Raw genomic sequence first — 16,746 nt, forward strand, 5'->3', positions numbered from 1 at the left:
GCTTGCACAAATGAGGGGAAATTGCCAATTGGTAAAGTCCCCAATACTTGTGATTGAGATTTAGGGGTGCCAATTTGGTTAACCAAAAAAAATTTTGGGTTGACTCACAACGGGTCGGGTCTATTCAGGTCAAGGTTATTTACCCTTTTAGCTGCCTCGGTTTGGGTCCGGTCAATTTCAGGTCAAAATTTGTCGAGCCAAGTTTAGGTTAATTTCATATCAGTTCGGATCAATTTGTATTGGGTTCAAAACAAGTTTAACAAGGTTAATTTTAGGTCGGATGACTTCGAGTTAGGCTTATTTGGTTAGGTTTATTTCAGCTCGGTTAAGTTTTAATTTAGTTTTATTAGGATGGATAAGGTTAATTTATCGTCAAATCCAATTCAGATCCTTTTCGGTTTGGTTAAATTTGGGTCGTGTTGAAAAAATTCAATATTCAAACAAATAAGATCATTTTTGAACTAGGAGTAATGATTGAGTATTATCTTATTATTAGATCACTATTAGGTCATTTTGTATCATTTTTCATATCGTGTCAATAAAACTTACGGAGTATATATTAGATTTCTCACTAGATCGGTTCTTGTGTCATTTTTATCTTTAAGTCAAATTAAAACCGAATTAACAATGACTTATTGTATCTACAAACATGAGATGATAAGTAATGAACTAATACAATTTAATAGAAGATAGCCACATATTGATTAAGACTAGTATGCCAGCAACATGTTAAAGTTTGCACCAAATAAAAGTCGAACATGATAAGTATGACGATAACAAAGGTACGAGGTGAATTCCAAGTTTTGGGTTGTATTAGAACAGAGTAGGCAAGCAAAGAATCGAAGAGATTCACCATAAGAGGGGTGGCGATGTGGTTCTCTTTTAGATTATAATCAGCTACAATTCCTTGTTAATTTTTTTAGTTGGTTGGTTTAAGAGTCTAGTATTTGTTTTCTTAAAAAATTTAGGAAGGCAATACACAATAACTTTCTACGTACTATATATCTTTTGAATTTACAACAACCAGGCCAATTAACAAATTAATAGCAACTTGGAGTGTATTTGCGGTTAGTGTAAATGGACCGCATTGGACCAGACTTGAAAAACCCCTAATTTAATAAGTAATAATACCCTTTGTATGTATTACAACACACTCATCTCGAAAACTCTAAGCTGAAAGCTAAGTCAGTTACTAGTATTAGATATCTCTCCTTGTTAATGTGCGTTGAAGAATGATATTTTACATTGTCTTGTATTTTTTCATGTTTATTTTACATTGTCTTGTATTATTTAAGATAAACAGTCATCATCATGTTTATGGAAGGGGCATATGAAACTAACCCACCATATATCCTCCTAACTAGTATTGTGGTTTATAACAAGTAAGAGGCAAGTCCACAGTAGGGATGCAAGCATATACTACCTCCGTTACATAGTAGTTGCAACTTTTATCAAAACGGGATGTTACATATTAGTTGCAACTTTTCATTTTTTTCCCTTTTTAGTAAGTTTTTAAAAATAAAAGGACAAAAATACCCTTACTAAAAAACTCATAAACACAATTAACTACCTAAATAGATTTCATTAATCTCTTAATCTAACTTAAATATATATCAAAACAACTCAATTTCAAAATTCATTCAACTGGATAACTTCATAACTCCCATGAAATTGTGAACAAATTTTCAACGTCACCGTCGCCGTCCTCGTTGCCACCGCATCTACCAGGCCACCACCAACAACGTCGCCACTGCATCTACCAGGACACCACCGTCAAAATTGCCGCTGCATCTACCAGGCCACCACCGTCAACTTCGTCGCCTCCTCCTGTGTTCCTTTCTCTCTCTTCTTCTTTTTTTTTAAAAAAAAACAATTGCTTAGATCTGATGGTTTGAGGGGTAAATTGGCTAGTTTGGGGTGGTTTCAAGGTGAGTAAGGGTAGTTTTGGGTTGGTTTAGGGTGAGTGTGGGTGGTTTTGGGGCTGAATTAGGGTGGTTGTTTCGGGGTGGTTTATGGTGAGTGTTGGTGATTATGGGGTGGTTCGGTTGAGAGGGGTTGGTTTCGATGCGATTCGAGTTGAGAGGAGGTGGTTTCGGTGTCTTTTGGGTTGAGAGGGGGGTGATTTTGGGGTTGTTCGGGGGGTGATTTTGGGGTTGTTTGGGCTAAGAGAGGGTGGTTTTAGGGTTGTTCGAGGTGCGTGTAGGTGGTTTCTGGGTTGTTTGGGCTGAGAGGAGGTGGTTTCAGGCTGCTGTTGGGCGGTTTTGAAGTGGCTACTGTTGGGAGACGGTTGCGAGGTGGCTGCTATTGGTGGTTTCTTGGTGGTGCTGCTTTGGTGGTATTCAATTTATTAATTATCTTTACTTTCTCTCTCCTACACTTAATTAATTCATTAATCAGCTATTATGAAATTTTGTCTTAAAAATCATGTCAAGGTGAAAGTTACAACTAACTTGAAACGAAGGTAGTATATGAATTTGTTCCGCTTTTTATAATATCAACTAAGCAAGCATATATCAAACTCAATTCATTTATGCTTGCATTGCTTTCAATCGGCTCTCACAATGTTAATATGACCTCACTATCACTGTACTATCAATGTGTTGATTACTCCAAGTTCATATGTGCAAAATTTTAAATTATATACTACCTCCGTTTCATATTATTTGCAACGATTAGACATTTTTCCACTCTACTTTATGTCAAATCGTTGCAGATAATATGAAACGGAGATAGTATCTCTTAAAAATTAACACAGAGAAGCAATATACTTCGTATTAAAATTGGAGTAATAATTTGCATAAATTGAGATTGTATCACTTAAAATCGACTGTTACTACTATATATTAATAGACCTTTTTTTTTGAACGGGAAGTAATAATATCACACTACTAAAAATTAAGGTTTTTGCGACCGCCACAAACGGTCGCAAAAACATCAAAAACGGTCGCAAAAAACTATTGCGACCGTCGACGGTCGCAAAGCGGTGGTTGCAATTTCGATGGTCGCAAAAAAACAAAATTGCGACCGGTTGACGGTCGCAAAAATATTGCGACCGTTTATTCTATTTTCAACGACAAGTACTACGACGGTCGCAAATATGAAAAATTGCGACCGGTAGAGCAGCGGTCGCAAAAATCGATATTTGCGACGGCTTAAGGCGGTCGCTAATTAATTATAAAAAAATAAAAAAAAAAAGAACAGAAACAAATGCAACCCAGCCTGCATTCACACCGTACCCACGCACCACCACTGCCAACCTCCCAAAACCACCTCTACCCACGCACCACCACCGCCAATCTTAACCCAAACAACCTGAAACTAAACCAAAATACAAAATTTAAATTAAAATTAACAATAAAAACCCCACAAAATTACCCAGCAAAAATAAACCACAAAATCAAACCACAAAATCAAAATTAGCAAAACATACCTCAAACCCAAAATCAAAACGAAAATAAAACTGAAATTAACAAAAATAAAACCCAAAAATTAACAAAAAATCAAAACGAACATAAATTAAAAATAATTATCAAACATTCTACCATAATTATCAAACATTCGAACATGAAAATTCGAAAAAAAAAAATCAAACCAAATTCGGAAAAATGAAACAAGAAAAAAAAATATATAAAAACGAAAACATACCACAAACCCCGAATGGACTTTGAATTTCACCTCGAATTTGGTTTATAAGGCCAAATTCGACCATGAAAAGTCTAGATCTAGCCTTTTCATGGTCGAATTTGACCCTAAAAACCATTAACTTGTTTAAGCATGAGCTTGTGACGGTGGAGATCGTGGCGGTGCAGTGGGCTCGTGCTTGTGATGGTGGTGGTAATTGATGAGTCTAATTTATATATATATTATTCCCCATCCCATGGTCATATTTGTGCTTATTTGAGCTCTACGGAGCTATTTTTATTACTAATATACGTTTTCTAGTGTTTTTGTAGAGTTGGTATTATTTTGTAGGAATTTGCAGATTTATGATAATTCCCGGACTATTTTAGCCACTACAAAGATATTAGAGACAGAGCGTATTTTATGACCGTATATTTTAAGCCCAAGACCGAGTTAAAGGTATTTGGTTCGGTGATTAAGGGCTCGATATAGTAAAAGAGGTCCAAAGTTCCCATACGAAATACGGACCATACAAGTGAAGAAACTTGGTCTAATAAATTTTAAAAGACCAAGTCCAAGCATTGAAGCCCAGCTCGTAGATCCAGCTGACCGGGCCCGATCGGGCGGCCCAATGCCCGATCGGATGAATAAGATGCAAGCATGTTGTTAAGTCAGCTTAATGATTTTAAGGCCCATTATTGTTACATAAGCTATTTTGGGCGGATATAATCACTTTTCAGCGTTAGGCCATTACCAATTATTGGGCTTACAAATTATTGGGCTTCCTAATATCTGATGACTTAGCTAGGTCGGTTGTGAGTAGTAAAGTTTGAGTGGGATTTGAAGTTTACTAGGAATAAAACTCCTTTTTCCTTATAAAAAGGAAGGAGTAGTTACGTAGATAGGGGCCAATTTCTTAGGTGATTATTAGCTTAGTTCTTTTATTAGTATTAGTATTAGTTTTAGTTTCTAATTAGTTTTTTTCTTTTCTCTTTCTCTCTCTAACTCTTTTCTCTCTCCTCTTAAACTCTTAGTATTATTTTCTCTCTTATTTATGTCTCTACAACTCTTGGTTTAATCTCAGTTATTTATTTTATTTTCTTCTATCATGTCTTGTTTAATTGCTTTGTTTAGTTTATATTTAATTATGCACGAGTAGTTTATTTCTAGGGTTCTTGGGGATCCATAAATAATATGAAGGGATGATTTATTATTATTGATTGTTAATGTTGTTAATTAATTTCCTATTGATTGATTTAATGCTCTGCAACTAGATTAGCGCTGGTTTAATTGTATGAGTTTAGCAATATTGATTCGAGATTCGAGAGATGAGAATTAATATTTAGGCTTAGTTTCAATAGGCGGACTAATTTATAAATGGTTAGGTCAAGATTCGAGAGATGAGATTTAATACCGGTAAATTAACTCTGTGATTGTAATACGTAGCGAAAGCCCTTTATGATCTGATTAATTGATACATTGATGATTGATTATTATGTTTTACCCTGAAGTATTATTTATTGGTGAACCTATGCCCTAGGTCTTTTATTCATTGTTTTCCTCCTACTTTTATTTCTCCCTACTTTTATTCTTCGTAGTATAATTCCTTTAAATAACAACAATTTGGTTACTTAATAATTTAGATTATAATTAATTAATTAGGAATAAAAAGACTTGTTTCCCTGTGGTTCGACCCTACTTCCCTATCTATTTTAGTTAGTGGTTTTAGGAATTACTTTTGATTAGGTGATACGACTTTACCCTGTCAGTAATGGAGGTGACGGTTGAAGGTTGGTGTCGGTGACAGAATTCGCAAAGCATTCTCATTTGCAGCAAGTAAAGTTAGAGAATAAATGAAGGAGAGAAGGAAAAATGGAAGAGATAAAGAAAAAATGGAGAAGAGGAAGATGATGGAGGGATGCGTAGAGAGGAGAGAGAAAGGAGAAAGAAAGAGAAGAGAGAGAAATGAAAATGAAAGAAAACGGCTGAGTGAACTATTATTAGGGTTAGGGGTGAGTGGGATCCTTTTTTATACCACTTTTTTTTTAAAAAAAACAAAAAACTAATTACGACCGCCTCAAAAACGGTCGCAAATGTTCGCAAATTGCGACCGTTTCTATGACAGTCGCAATGGTCGCAATTTGCGACCGTTTTTGGCGGTCGCAATAGAATTGTTTTTATTTAGAATTATTTTTAACATGTATATTATTTTTTTTAAAAATTTTAAATACCTTTGCGACTGTTAAATAGCCTAAAAACGGTCGCAAATCTGCGACCGCCTTAAAAACGGTCGCAAATATTATATTTTGCGACCGTTTTAATGACGGTCGTAAAAAAAACGGTCGCAATTTGATCGAATTTTAGTAGTGTCATTAAATAATAGTCATACGACATCTACAATAATAAAGATCTGTAAACCACATATTCAGAGAAAATATCATAACTTTTACCATCAAAATCATAACTAATTTGCATATTTGGCATAACTCATACTCCACCGCTTCAAGCTTGACGCGAGCAATGATTTTCAATGTCTTTGCATCTTTCCAAGTTGAAACCTCCGCAATCTGTGTTGATGTTTTGATCGACCGGTTGATGACAAATCCCAGACCCATAGGAATCCAAATCACCTTCCCAATTATTATAAGAACCCTAAAAATAAAATTCTCATCCATGAATAAGAATCAAAATTCCAGAAAATTGAGAAAATCCCAGGAAATTGGGACAGACTCTCACAGATGGAGAGAACAAAACAAAACAAAACAAACAACCAAAACAAAAAACTAAATTTAATTAAAGAAAACGGATCGGAAATAATCTAATTTTTGAAGAAATTAGACTATTTCCGGCTTAAACGGCCAAGAAAATTAAAACCCTAGAAGAGAGAGAAGAGAAGAGAGAAAAAAGAATATTATTAATAGACCTCAAAACTAAAAGCAAGCCGATTAAAAAGGTACGTAAGCAATTACGCTAGCTATACTCTAGTTAGCTATAAAATTTCGTTAGCAGATTCCAAGTCAAGCATAAGAACATACCTCGTATTTAACTTGAATGTGAGATCGATTGGGAAGGTACACTGCTCTTATGTAATCCCTCCGTCCCTTATTTTTGCCCCAATATAAATATATGGTTCAAATTAATAAAATTTTGACCATAAATTCTTATTAACTTATAAATTATAATATATTCAAGTGAAATCTTGTTAGAATCACCTCATTATATATTTTATTAATATCAAGTTTTTGTAATTTTTACACATGTAAAATTGAAATATACACGGTTGAAGACATGTATTAGAGACTATGAAAAGTCAAATGGGATAAAAAATAAGGGATAGAAGGAGTATATATTGTTGTAGGTTATTATGTGGTTAACGTTTAGTCACCATCACTTCGGTCATTTCATAACAAATGACACTTTTCCATAGCTATAAAATTTCGTTAGCAGATTCCAAGTCAAGCATAAGAACATACCTCGTATTTAACTTGAATGTGAGATCGATTGGGAAGGTACACTGCTCTTATGTAATCCCTCCGTCCCTTATTTTTGCCCCAATATAAATATATGGTTCAAATTAATAAAATTTTGACCATAAATTCTTATTAACTTATAAATTATAATATATTCAAGTGAAATCTTGTTAGAATCACCTCATTATATATTTTATTAATATCAAGTTTTTGTAATTTTTACACATGTAAAATTGAAATATACACGGTTGAAGACATGTATTAGAGACTATGAAAAGTCAAATGGGATAAAAAATAAGGGATAGAAGGAGTATATATTGTTGTAGGTTATTATGTGGTTAACGTTTAGTCACCATCACTTCGGTCATTTCATAACAAATGACACTTTTCCATGCAAATGTGGTCAAATGTTGTGAGCTACTGAGCTCCATGCAAATTGAGGATAATTATTGATAAGACCTCACTATTATCTCTGTGTTATCTCCCCCCCCCCCCCCCCCCACACACACACACACACATATATAAAAAAATTATACAGACCCTTCAATTTCACTTAATTACTGTGTTTGTTACTCAAATTTCATATGATACCTTAAATTATTTTTATGTGACAAAAATATCATGCATAATTTTTAAATAATAGATGCAATGTGTTTGATAAGACAATGCAAGTGTTCATATATAATTGGATACTTCTAAACGAGTCTGAGTACATAGGAGCTAAGTGGTGATCATGGCGCTACGGGATTATATTACAATACTCTAATTTGAAATCTAAACATTATTCACAACTTAAGAGGATTTTCTAGGTTATTTTCTTAAAATAAGAAAAAATATGATCAAGTGAAGTCTTGTTTATTTGATTCATCTTGATAAGTACTGTTATCTTTTTAAAATGTCATATATATATATATAAAATTTTTAGAATATAATTTTTTTTACTAAATGTAATTAAAGATTTAAAATGCACATTAACGAATGCGTTGAAAAAAAAAAAAAAGTAAAGAGCTTAATGGATCACAAGGAGTATTGTTCTAGTAGCCGTCTATTAAGTTAGGCACATATTTTTTGACGCTAAGTTTCATTCTTAATTACTTGCATGATTTGAATTTTTCTTTGAATAGTAGTGGCTGAATTCCTTTTTCGTTTGATTATCAGAGGTTTATAGCACTATAAATAATTCAAGAACAATTCTTAAAGAAGTACCAAAATAAATTATTAGTTTCCCTCAAAAAATAAAAATAAAAATAAATTATTAGTTCAGAAATAATGGCTACCGATTCAACAACTACCCCTCTGTTGAGCCCTTACCAAACGGGCAACTGGGCAAGTTCCAACTTTCTCATAGGTGCGCGGGCTTTATTTATTCTTTCATCTTCATTATCTTCTGTTTTATACTTTCTCCGTTTTTTTATACTTGTAACAGTTTGACTTTTACACTATTTATGTGTTTCACTTTAACTAGCTTTGACGATTATATATAAGTAAAAATATAGTCATATGTGATCTTGTTAGATTCGTCTCGATTTGTACAATTTTAATATCTAAAATTTATAAATTTTAATCAAAGATATTAACGATTCAAAATATGAATTGACAAGCGTAAAAAGAAAAGTGTTGTAACTATAAAAAAACAGAGGAAGTACTTGGTTTATTAGATTTCCTTATAATAGCCACATTCATAAGAAGTTTAATTTTTGGAACTATTATTATAGTTGAAATTCAATAACTAAGTTAGATGAAATGAAATTCATTATTATAAATTTTTAATAAGATCGACCGCCTTATCTTCGTATGATCAGATCACCTTGCTTGTAGGTGGGTTGAGCCAATGATAGAGAGAAATTGTAATAGGGCTACATAGCTTGCAATGGCTCATGTATATAAGTGGTCTTAATAATTTTGGTCGAACACAGATGGCATGATAAACGTTTCTCATTAGCTTATAGGTTAGTTTAACGCCTTCAATAATGAGTAATAAAGAGTCGTGAATTGTTCCTCACCTTGCATGCTAACGATTTGAATTTTTCTTCCCATCAAAGATTTACATATATATATATCATGAACGATCAAATCAAATCATAAGATAGCAACGTGCTCGTTTTATGTTATGTATGTGTTTATATGATAGTGATGACCTTCCTTCCTTCCAAGTTATAGACAACATATTAATCTTAAATATTTCAGGGTTGTTTTACCACCACTTACAAGATCAAGGTCTTATGGAAATGTACTCTCAACGGACTACAAAAGGAGGTTTGCTCATAGCCGAAGCAACCGGAGTTTCTGAAACAGCTCAAGGGTATGTTTGAGGCCTACTAATTCTATATACTACGTATCTTTACCTTCAATATATGTTCACACATTTACAAAAATTGTTCAAATACTTTTCCAATCGGCTTGTGTATGTAGGTATCCATACACGCCTGGTATATGGACGGAACAACAAATTGAGGCTTGGAAACCTATTGTTGATGCTGTACATGCCAAAGGAGGGATATTTTTCTGTCAACTCTGGCATGTTGGACGAGTTTCCAATCGAGGTACGTATTTCCTTCAAATTTATATATATATTTTTAACATTAATAGGAATTTTGTGATTACTTGCTTAAATATGATTTCTTTTTTCTTACATTACTCTCTCTGCCCTAGAATAAATGACACACTCAAGCTTTACACACATGCCGATGCAATAGTTTGACTTATTTTATATATAATTAAATATCAATAAAAAATTATAAAAAAAGTTTTAGTATGAAATCTTATATTAATATCTATCCAACAACTGATTTCATGATAAGATATGTTATTTTTTTCAAATTTTTTGTTTTTAAAAAACTAGTCAAATTAAAGTTAAGATCTAAACAATGAAAAAGTCAAATGTGTTAGTTATTTTGTGACGGACCGGAGGAAATATGTAAAAGATATTAATAAATAATTTGTTGTTAGTAATAAGTTGTATTTTCTGCTTATATTAATTTATTTGTGATTCTTGTTTTTCTCTTTAAATTTGGGATTCCTTCATCTATCTAAATTTCCTTAGCTTAGTTGGTGCAAAATTATCATTATAATTATTTGTTGTTGCAAATCATAGATTATCAACCAAATGGGGAAGCTCCAATCTCATGCACTGATAAGACTCTATCACCTCAACTTCGAGGCAACAACATTGAAACTGATCAATTTTCTCCCCCAAGGCGGCTTAAAGTTGATGAAATACCTTCACTTGTAAATGATTTCAGACTTGCTGCTAGAAATGCAATAGAAGCTGGTAAGTATGGACTATATATATAGTAACTCGACAAAGAAAAATTTCGTACGTATGAGATTAAAAGTTTCACGCTCTTATATATATATAAACTTGAATTTTCAGGATTTGACGGTGTTGAAATCCATGGTGCTCATGGATACCTTATTGATCAGTTTATGAAAGACAATATCAATGATAGAACAGACGAATACGGTGGATCTATAGAGAATCGTTGTAGATTCGCTTTAGAGATAGTCGAAGCAGTTGTAAAAGAGGTTGGGGCGGATAGAGTCGGATTTAAAATCTCCCCTTATATCAATTTCATGGAAGCAACAGACTCGAATCCAGAGGCTTTAGCCCTTTATATGGCTAAATCACTTAGTAGATATGGAATTTTGTATTGCCATGCAACGGAACCTAGGATAATGGAAGTTATCTTCGAAGAGAAAATGGAATGCTCTTATAGCTTAACCTCCATGAGAAAGGCATTCAATGGCACTTTTATTGTTGGTGGTGGTTATGGCCGAGAAGACGGAAATAAGGCTGTGGTCGAGGGGCACTGTGATCTTGTAGCTTATGGCCGCCCTTTTCTAGCTAACCCGGATTTGCCTAGAAGATTTGAGCTTAATGCACCTCTTAATCACTACCATCGAGAGACTTTTTATACTTCTGATCCTGTTGTTGGCTACACTGATTATCCTTTTCTTGAAGACTCAATGTAGTATATTATTTTTTTAATGATGCAAATCAAATGCATTTGAGTTATCTATTAACCATGAGATTAAGTGGCTTCAATCCAAAGTTACGCATGATTAAAAGATTTAGTTATTTATTTACATAAATAAACCTATGCATGATTTAGATTAGTTTTATTAGGAAAATCTAGTTATTTTAATTACTTTCTTAGGAATTACTTTAGCATAAGTATTATCTTTTAAAATCCTAGTTGACATGGGATCAATATAAGTTATAAATATGTTAATTCTCATTAATAAAATTCAGAGATCGATGAGTTGAATGATAAGAATTTTGTTTGATGAGCTTTTGAGGGAATTAAGCCAAACACATAATCGCACATTTTTGGCATCTTGTTGACTAATTTTGACAAGAAACACTCAATTTATGCGAGAGTGAGGATCTATCCTTGTTAATTTTGTTAGGTCTACTTAGATCCATATCATTATGCCATCGATGATTCTTGTCATTTATTGAATATGGAATGAAATAATGTTTATTGATATGATAAATAAACAATGTTTACCGATATATTTGTCATTTGAAAATTAAAATTATTGACTGAAACCGGTATTATTGAATTAATGATTTATAAGGATTAATTGAAACATTATTTTTAGGCAACGACAATGAGGCTTAACATTACCTGGATCTTGGTAATTGATACATTAATACAAGTACACGCATGATTATTTATTCATATACTCCGTAAGAAGCTACGGATCGGAGTAGTAGAGATATGATGCATGCTTAATTAATTGTCTCTAAAGTCGGCTAATGAAGCCATAATATGTACAAGATTAGAGCATTATTATTTTGAAGTGTTATTATAAGCTAAGGAAGGCAGCCATTTTAATATTACACAAGTGCAGATTGCAAGACTCCGACTATATATCATCGTCCAAAATCGAGCTTCCGATAACACTAAGGGTGCTAGACTTGTACTTGAGGAGGCCCATGTCGTTTTTTATTTCGTCTACTCTATTCACCTCCTGCCGGTAATCAACGTTACTTATTATAAGAGTTGGTGTAATAGTAACACATTTAGGTGTTGCTGCTTCTGCTTTATGTATAGCTTGAGAAATCGGATCCCAATCATTCTGAAAAGCCACCATTTTCTTTTTGAACGAATCGGAATTATCCCCCCTAACTATGGCTTGCTCCATAAATTTGAATCGTGCTGCCTCTGGAACCATTTGGATCGCGATAAGAAAAAACCTAGCCTCATCCGTGCCCTTGTTTAGTTCACTCTCTTGTTTATTGTAGACTTTTCTAATGGCCCCGTCTAGGTTTTGTATTCCTAGTACAAGGTTCTTTCGAGTTGTACCAGCAGCCGGCTCTAGGCTGTTATAGTTACCTCCAAATCTAGTGGTTCTTTTAGTTGATCCTGGGAAAAGGCGGTCCTTAGCAGCCTGAGGAGCGTCACTAAGGAAATTGGCTCGGTACTTTCCATTGTATTTTACGTTGTCTTGATAAGCCCATACATATAAATCTTTGGCATCTATTCCTAAGGTCACCCATTGCGTGTTACTAATTTTGAGGTCTACTAAGACATATTCGGCTCCTGTTAAAGGGGGGTTTCGAGTTGATTGTAAGGTGCAAGCCCTAGTTGGGGCTTCTACTTGATTGCGCAATCTTGTTAGAAAACTTGAGTAGCCCGTAACACCGTTTGTTAGTTCAAATGTTACCGTGCTGTAGGCTAGGGTTTCTCCGTCTTGCGCTGTTGTTAACGGTGGAACAACCGCCATCATCACCATCATGCACCACCTTATAATAACTGATAATGGTGCTGCCAACAACTTCATTTTTTTTCTTCTTAGCTAACCTGTATACGGAGTAATAATTACGGAGCATATTATATGTACATACACAGATACACTTGATTAGTTAAGTATGTAATAATTTAATTATACTGAATTCCCCTAGGCCCTAGCTACCACATGTTACTTTGATTGTATGATATCTTGTAAAATTATATGATAATATGTATACTAATTGTGACGGTATACATTAATTGAAAAATAAAAATATGATGATACAGTCATACAGATAGATCGAGTTTTTAATTTTTTGACGAAAAAGATCAGGCCATCTTAGAAAAGGTACTAAATAAAAGTAATGAAGGTAAGGCTTAGCTTTATAACTTGTTCTTCAACTCATAAAAAATAAAAAATTATTGGAAAAATATACTTAAATATGTAAAAATTATTTTCAAGTCATAAAATTTTAATTAATACGAGTAACATCTAATTGGTAAAACTAATTTTATGTTTCAAAAATTATGTAAAATTTAAGGCCATAATAATTTTAAGCTACCCACTTTTTAATTACCCATCCAAAATAAAAACCATAAATATGAAATATGCATACGGAGTACAATATAGATTAAAGAATTAGGCCAGAAAAACAGTTTTCTACAAATGAAAAGATAGACATTTGAATAATTTCACCATCATTTATCAAGCAAGTAAAGATCGAAATTATTGCATAAGCTGTTGATAAGAACACAATATCGTATACATAGTACGTAGTTAAAAGTATATATTCACTGATAAAACAATGCGTAATTATTAATGATTAAAGTTAGCTCCAAATTGAACAAAGTACACAAAACGAAACATGTATAATTGGGAATTTGGGATAGAGAAACTTACGTAAATATTGAGGCGTTGGATGATGAAGAAAATGATTGGTAACTAATGTGTGATAATTTAGTGAAAGGCAAGGTCTAATGTGTAGCTAAATCTTCTTAAATAGGCAAATAGATCGACTTGCTAAGGAAGTAAGGAACTTATTAATTCAGAAATTTAATGATTAAACACGAGGTTCACGAGTACAAGTAAGTGTCAACAACAATGCATAATGATAATGTTAATTTAATGGAGTACTATGTATTTGATATGTATTACAGAAAGATTCTATTAAGTTGATTCGTAAAAATAAAAATTTATAAGGGAATTCCTATCCACGAACATGCACAAACCTAATATTGGATCATTTGTTCCCTACTCCTACCGTCCTACAATTGTCGATCAAGTGGTTTTGGGATGGAACCTACTTGAACTTCTAAATAAAGTGAATTTCTTTATTTGTGACGGATGCGATGGATGTTGCCTGTACCTAAAGCAAATTGAATGTAGGTTGGTGTTGCATTGAAGTATAACATTTTCAAATGAGTGTCACGTATTGATAAATAAAAATATTAAGCATTATTTTCTCTTATTGTCATATAATTTTTCAGTTTTAGGCCGGATGAAAAGTCTTTGGATTTTTTGAAGTAGACTCTCTTTTTCAATGATGTATACGACCTAGACTCAGATCAAAAGCTACGAGAATTAATTTCAAATCATTCAAACCCCAATTATTTTTGAATTTGCCTATCTACATGCACATAATTATTGTTGACTAGGATCAACGTGTTCTTTTCCAGGTTATAAACATTAATCTTAATAATTATCTAACTCATTGGTAAGAAATACTCAAACAAAATATAAGGTCTACTGTGCTCTTAGCTTATAGATAACTACAAAACCATCTTTTGTAACAAACCTTATCTGTATATATGCATGTGAACGACAGATTCAAGTGTTGATTTTCTTACTCTTGTTAAATCCAACACTCTACTTGGTTGCGCAATAAATTATTTTAAGTAGGGCCTTTTCTAGATATATTTGGTTCAATTATTAACTCCACATTATTTTGGTCAATGAATTATTTTAGCTAATGTAGTACACACATATATAATTAAATGGACTTTGGACCACGAGTAAAAAATAATATGTTCCAAACACTAACATGTGAATTGGTTAAAAAATTCTACTCGTACTATATTCGTCCCTGTCAGTATTATTTTTTTATTTTTTATTTTTAAAAAAAGTCAACAATTCAATTTGTAGATGTGATTAAAAAACGACATGATTGTAATAATTAAATTAGCTAACCTTATTACGTACATAATTAACCTCATTAAATTAGGGCTTGTCTGGATTGGTTTGATTTAATATACACATTTATATATATAAATAATATTACATATTCATGTATAATAAAATTGATACATTACCTACAAAAAATAAAAATAAAATAAAAAATAAAAAAAAAATAAAAACAAAAAAAAAAAAAAAGAAAGAAGAAGAAGAAGACAAGGGCAAACCAAGTTAGTATTTAAAAATCAACATAATAATTGAACTCCGTCTGTAGCCATGTTAGTAACAAGGTTAATCATAACGAAGACTTATTTAAGTTTTGTCTTGATATATCATCATATTGACATTGAAATTTTGTTAAATTTTAGGGGTTAAACATATGTAAATAAGAAAATAATATAAAACAATATGGATATTATCTTTAAAATCTCGTAGAATATTTTATAACTATCTTCTTCACTAGTTTAAGACTCTTAATATGACTCTATATAAAGAGGGTCGTCTTTTAAAGTTTAACATTCCATCTTCTCCCTACTATCTTATAGGCATGTAGTATAATAGTATGGATTAAGCTGACAATGTTTCCGTATTGAATTTTATGATTAACACATCATATTTGCCAATTTTTCAACCATAATTTTGAATATTTATAAAAGTTAAAAAGTCTCACACGTATTGAATTTTAAATTCTCCTAGACATATTAGCCTACTATTACTATTCGCCATTTTCTACCTAAAATGTAAGACTAGTAGCCCATACCCATTATTCCTTAATCCTAACGAATAAACACAAGCTATCTTATGTCACCAATTATCATTTTTTGTTTCTCTCCTCCGTCCTCTCTTATAAACCCTATCCTCAATGGTTGATTTTTGAAGAGGTTTCACTCGTAGAAAGCCCCAATTCTTATAATTAAAAGTTTTTTCTTTTTTACTTCCATTTGTGTTTTAAGTTTACAATAATGTTTTCTCATTCTGAGACGAATTGAACTTTTCTTCCTTGAAAAAAAGATTTTCAATCTCTTACGAAAGATAAGGTTTTTCGAGCTGCTCTTTTGAAAGATCAAGTTTATTGTTGAAGCTTAAAGGTTTTGATGATGATGAACTTAAACTAAAGCAAACTCAACTCATAAAGGTTTATAAGTGTTTGATTAGTACAGGTGAAGTTGACCTTGAGGTGGAAGAGTAACTTAAGCTAAGAAGACATGAAGAGACTTTGAAGAAAAGTCAAAAAATATAGAAGAAGAGTTTTCTAACAAGAACTGAGTTCCTTAACAGGAATGTTCCCTAACAGGAACTTGGAGGATGCGAGCCGAAGACAGTAAGTTCTGGAAGGAACTTAGTCTACAAAGTTCCAGTTGAAGACTGGAGCAAGAGTGACAGCGGGAACTTGGTCCTGGTCTGCGTGAAGCTCAAGTAATTCAATATTACAGAAACGCGGCACAGCAATATCAATTTAGTTAAGATTTTATCTTCTAGATTAATTGTTAAATATGTTAAGTAGATATGCACGGAACTTATTAGAAGCACGACAAGATAATTGACAAATATTCTAAAAACGGAAAAGATAAAAAGATAGATTTTAGGAAAAGATTTTCTATAAGTTTTATTTCTTAAAATCAGCTTGTTAAAAATATATTATTCTTTTATAAAAAAATATATCTTTCTTTATCTTTTTCGAAAAGATTTTCTTTTAAACTAATTTACTTAAAACCGTGTATTTGAGATTAGGAAAATTAACATC

At 32.5% G+C, this 16,746-nt stretch overlaps 1 protein-coding gene and 1 pseudogene across 1 annotated transcript; one reads left to right on the plus strand and one right to left on the minus strand.

Moving 5' to 3' along the window:
• The first annotated feature begins 8,360 nt into the window (after positions 1 to 8,360).
• Positions 8,361 to 11,097, plus strand: LOC145587291 (putative 12-oxophytodienoate reductase 11; annotated as a pseudogene).
• A 581-nt stretch (positions 11,098 to 11,678) lies between these two features.
• Positions 11,679 to 13,956, minus strand: LOC145589314 (ribosome-inactivating protein PD-L3/PD-L4-like). The gene is made up of 2 exons (XM_081645836.1): positions 13,731 to 13,956; positions 11,679 to 12,901 (listed from the first exon to the last, which is right to left on the minus strand). Exon 2 carries the CDS (start codon positions 12,879 to 12,881, stop codon positions 11,964 to 11,966), a length of 918 nt encoding a protein of 305 aa, XP_081501962.1. The 5' UTR covers positions 12,882 to 12,901; positions 13,731 to 13,956; the 3' UTR covers positions 11,679 to 11,963.
• Positions 13,957 to 16,746: the final 2,790 nt, after the last annotated feature.

This window comes from Chenopodium album, chromosome 17 (assembly GCF_948465745.1).
Source record: "Chenopodium album chromosome 17, dcCheAlbu1.1, whole genome shotgun sequence".
Classification (NCBI taxonomy): Eukaryota; Viridiplantae; Streptophyta; class Magnoliopsida; order Caryophyllales; family Amaranthaceae; genus Chenopodium; species Chenopodium album.

Coding starts and splice junctions, on each gene's coding strand:
- LOC145589314 (XM_081645836.1), bottom strand. CDS start 12,881: ATGAAGTTGTTGGCAGCACCATTATCAGTTATTATAAGGTGGTGCATG.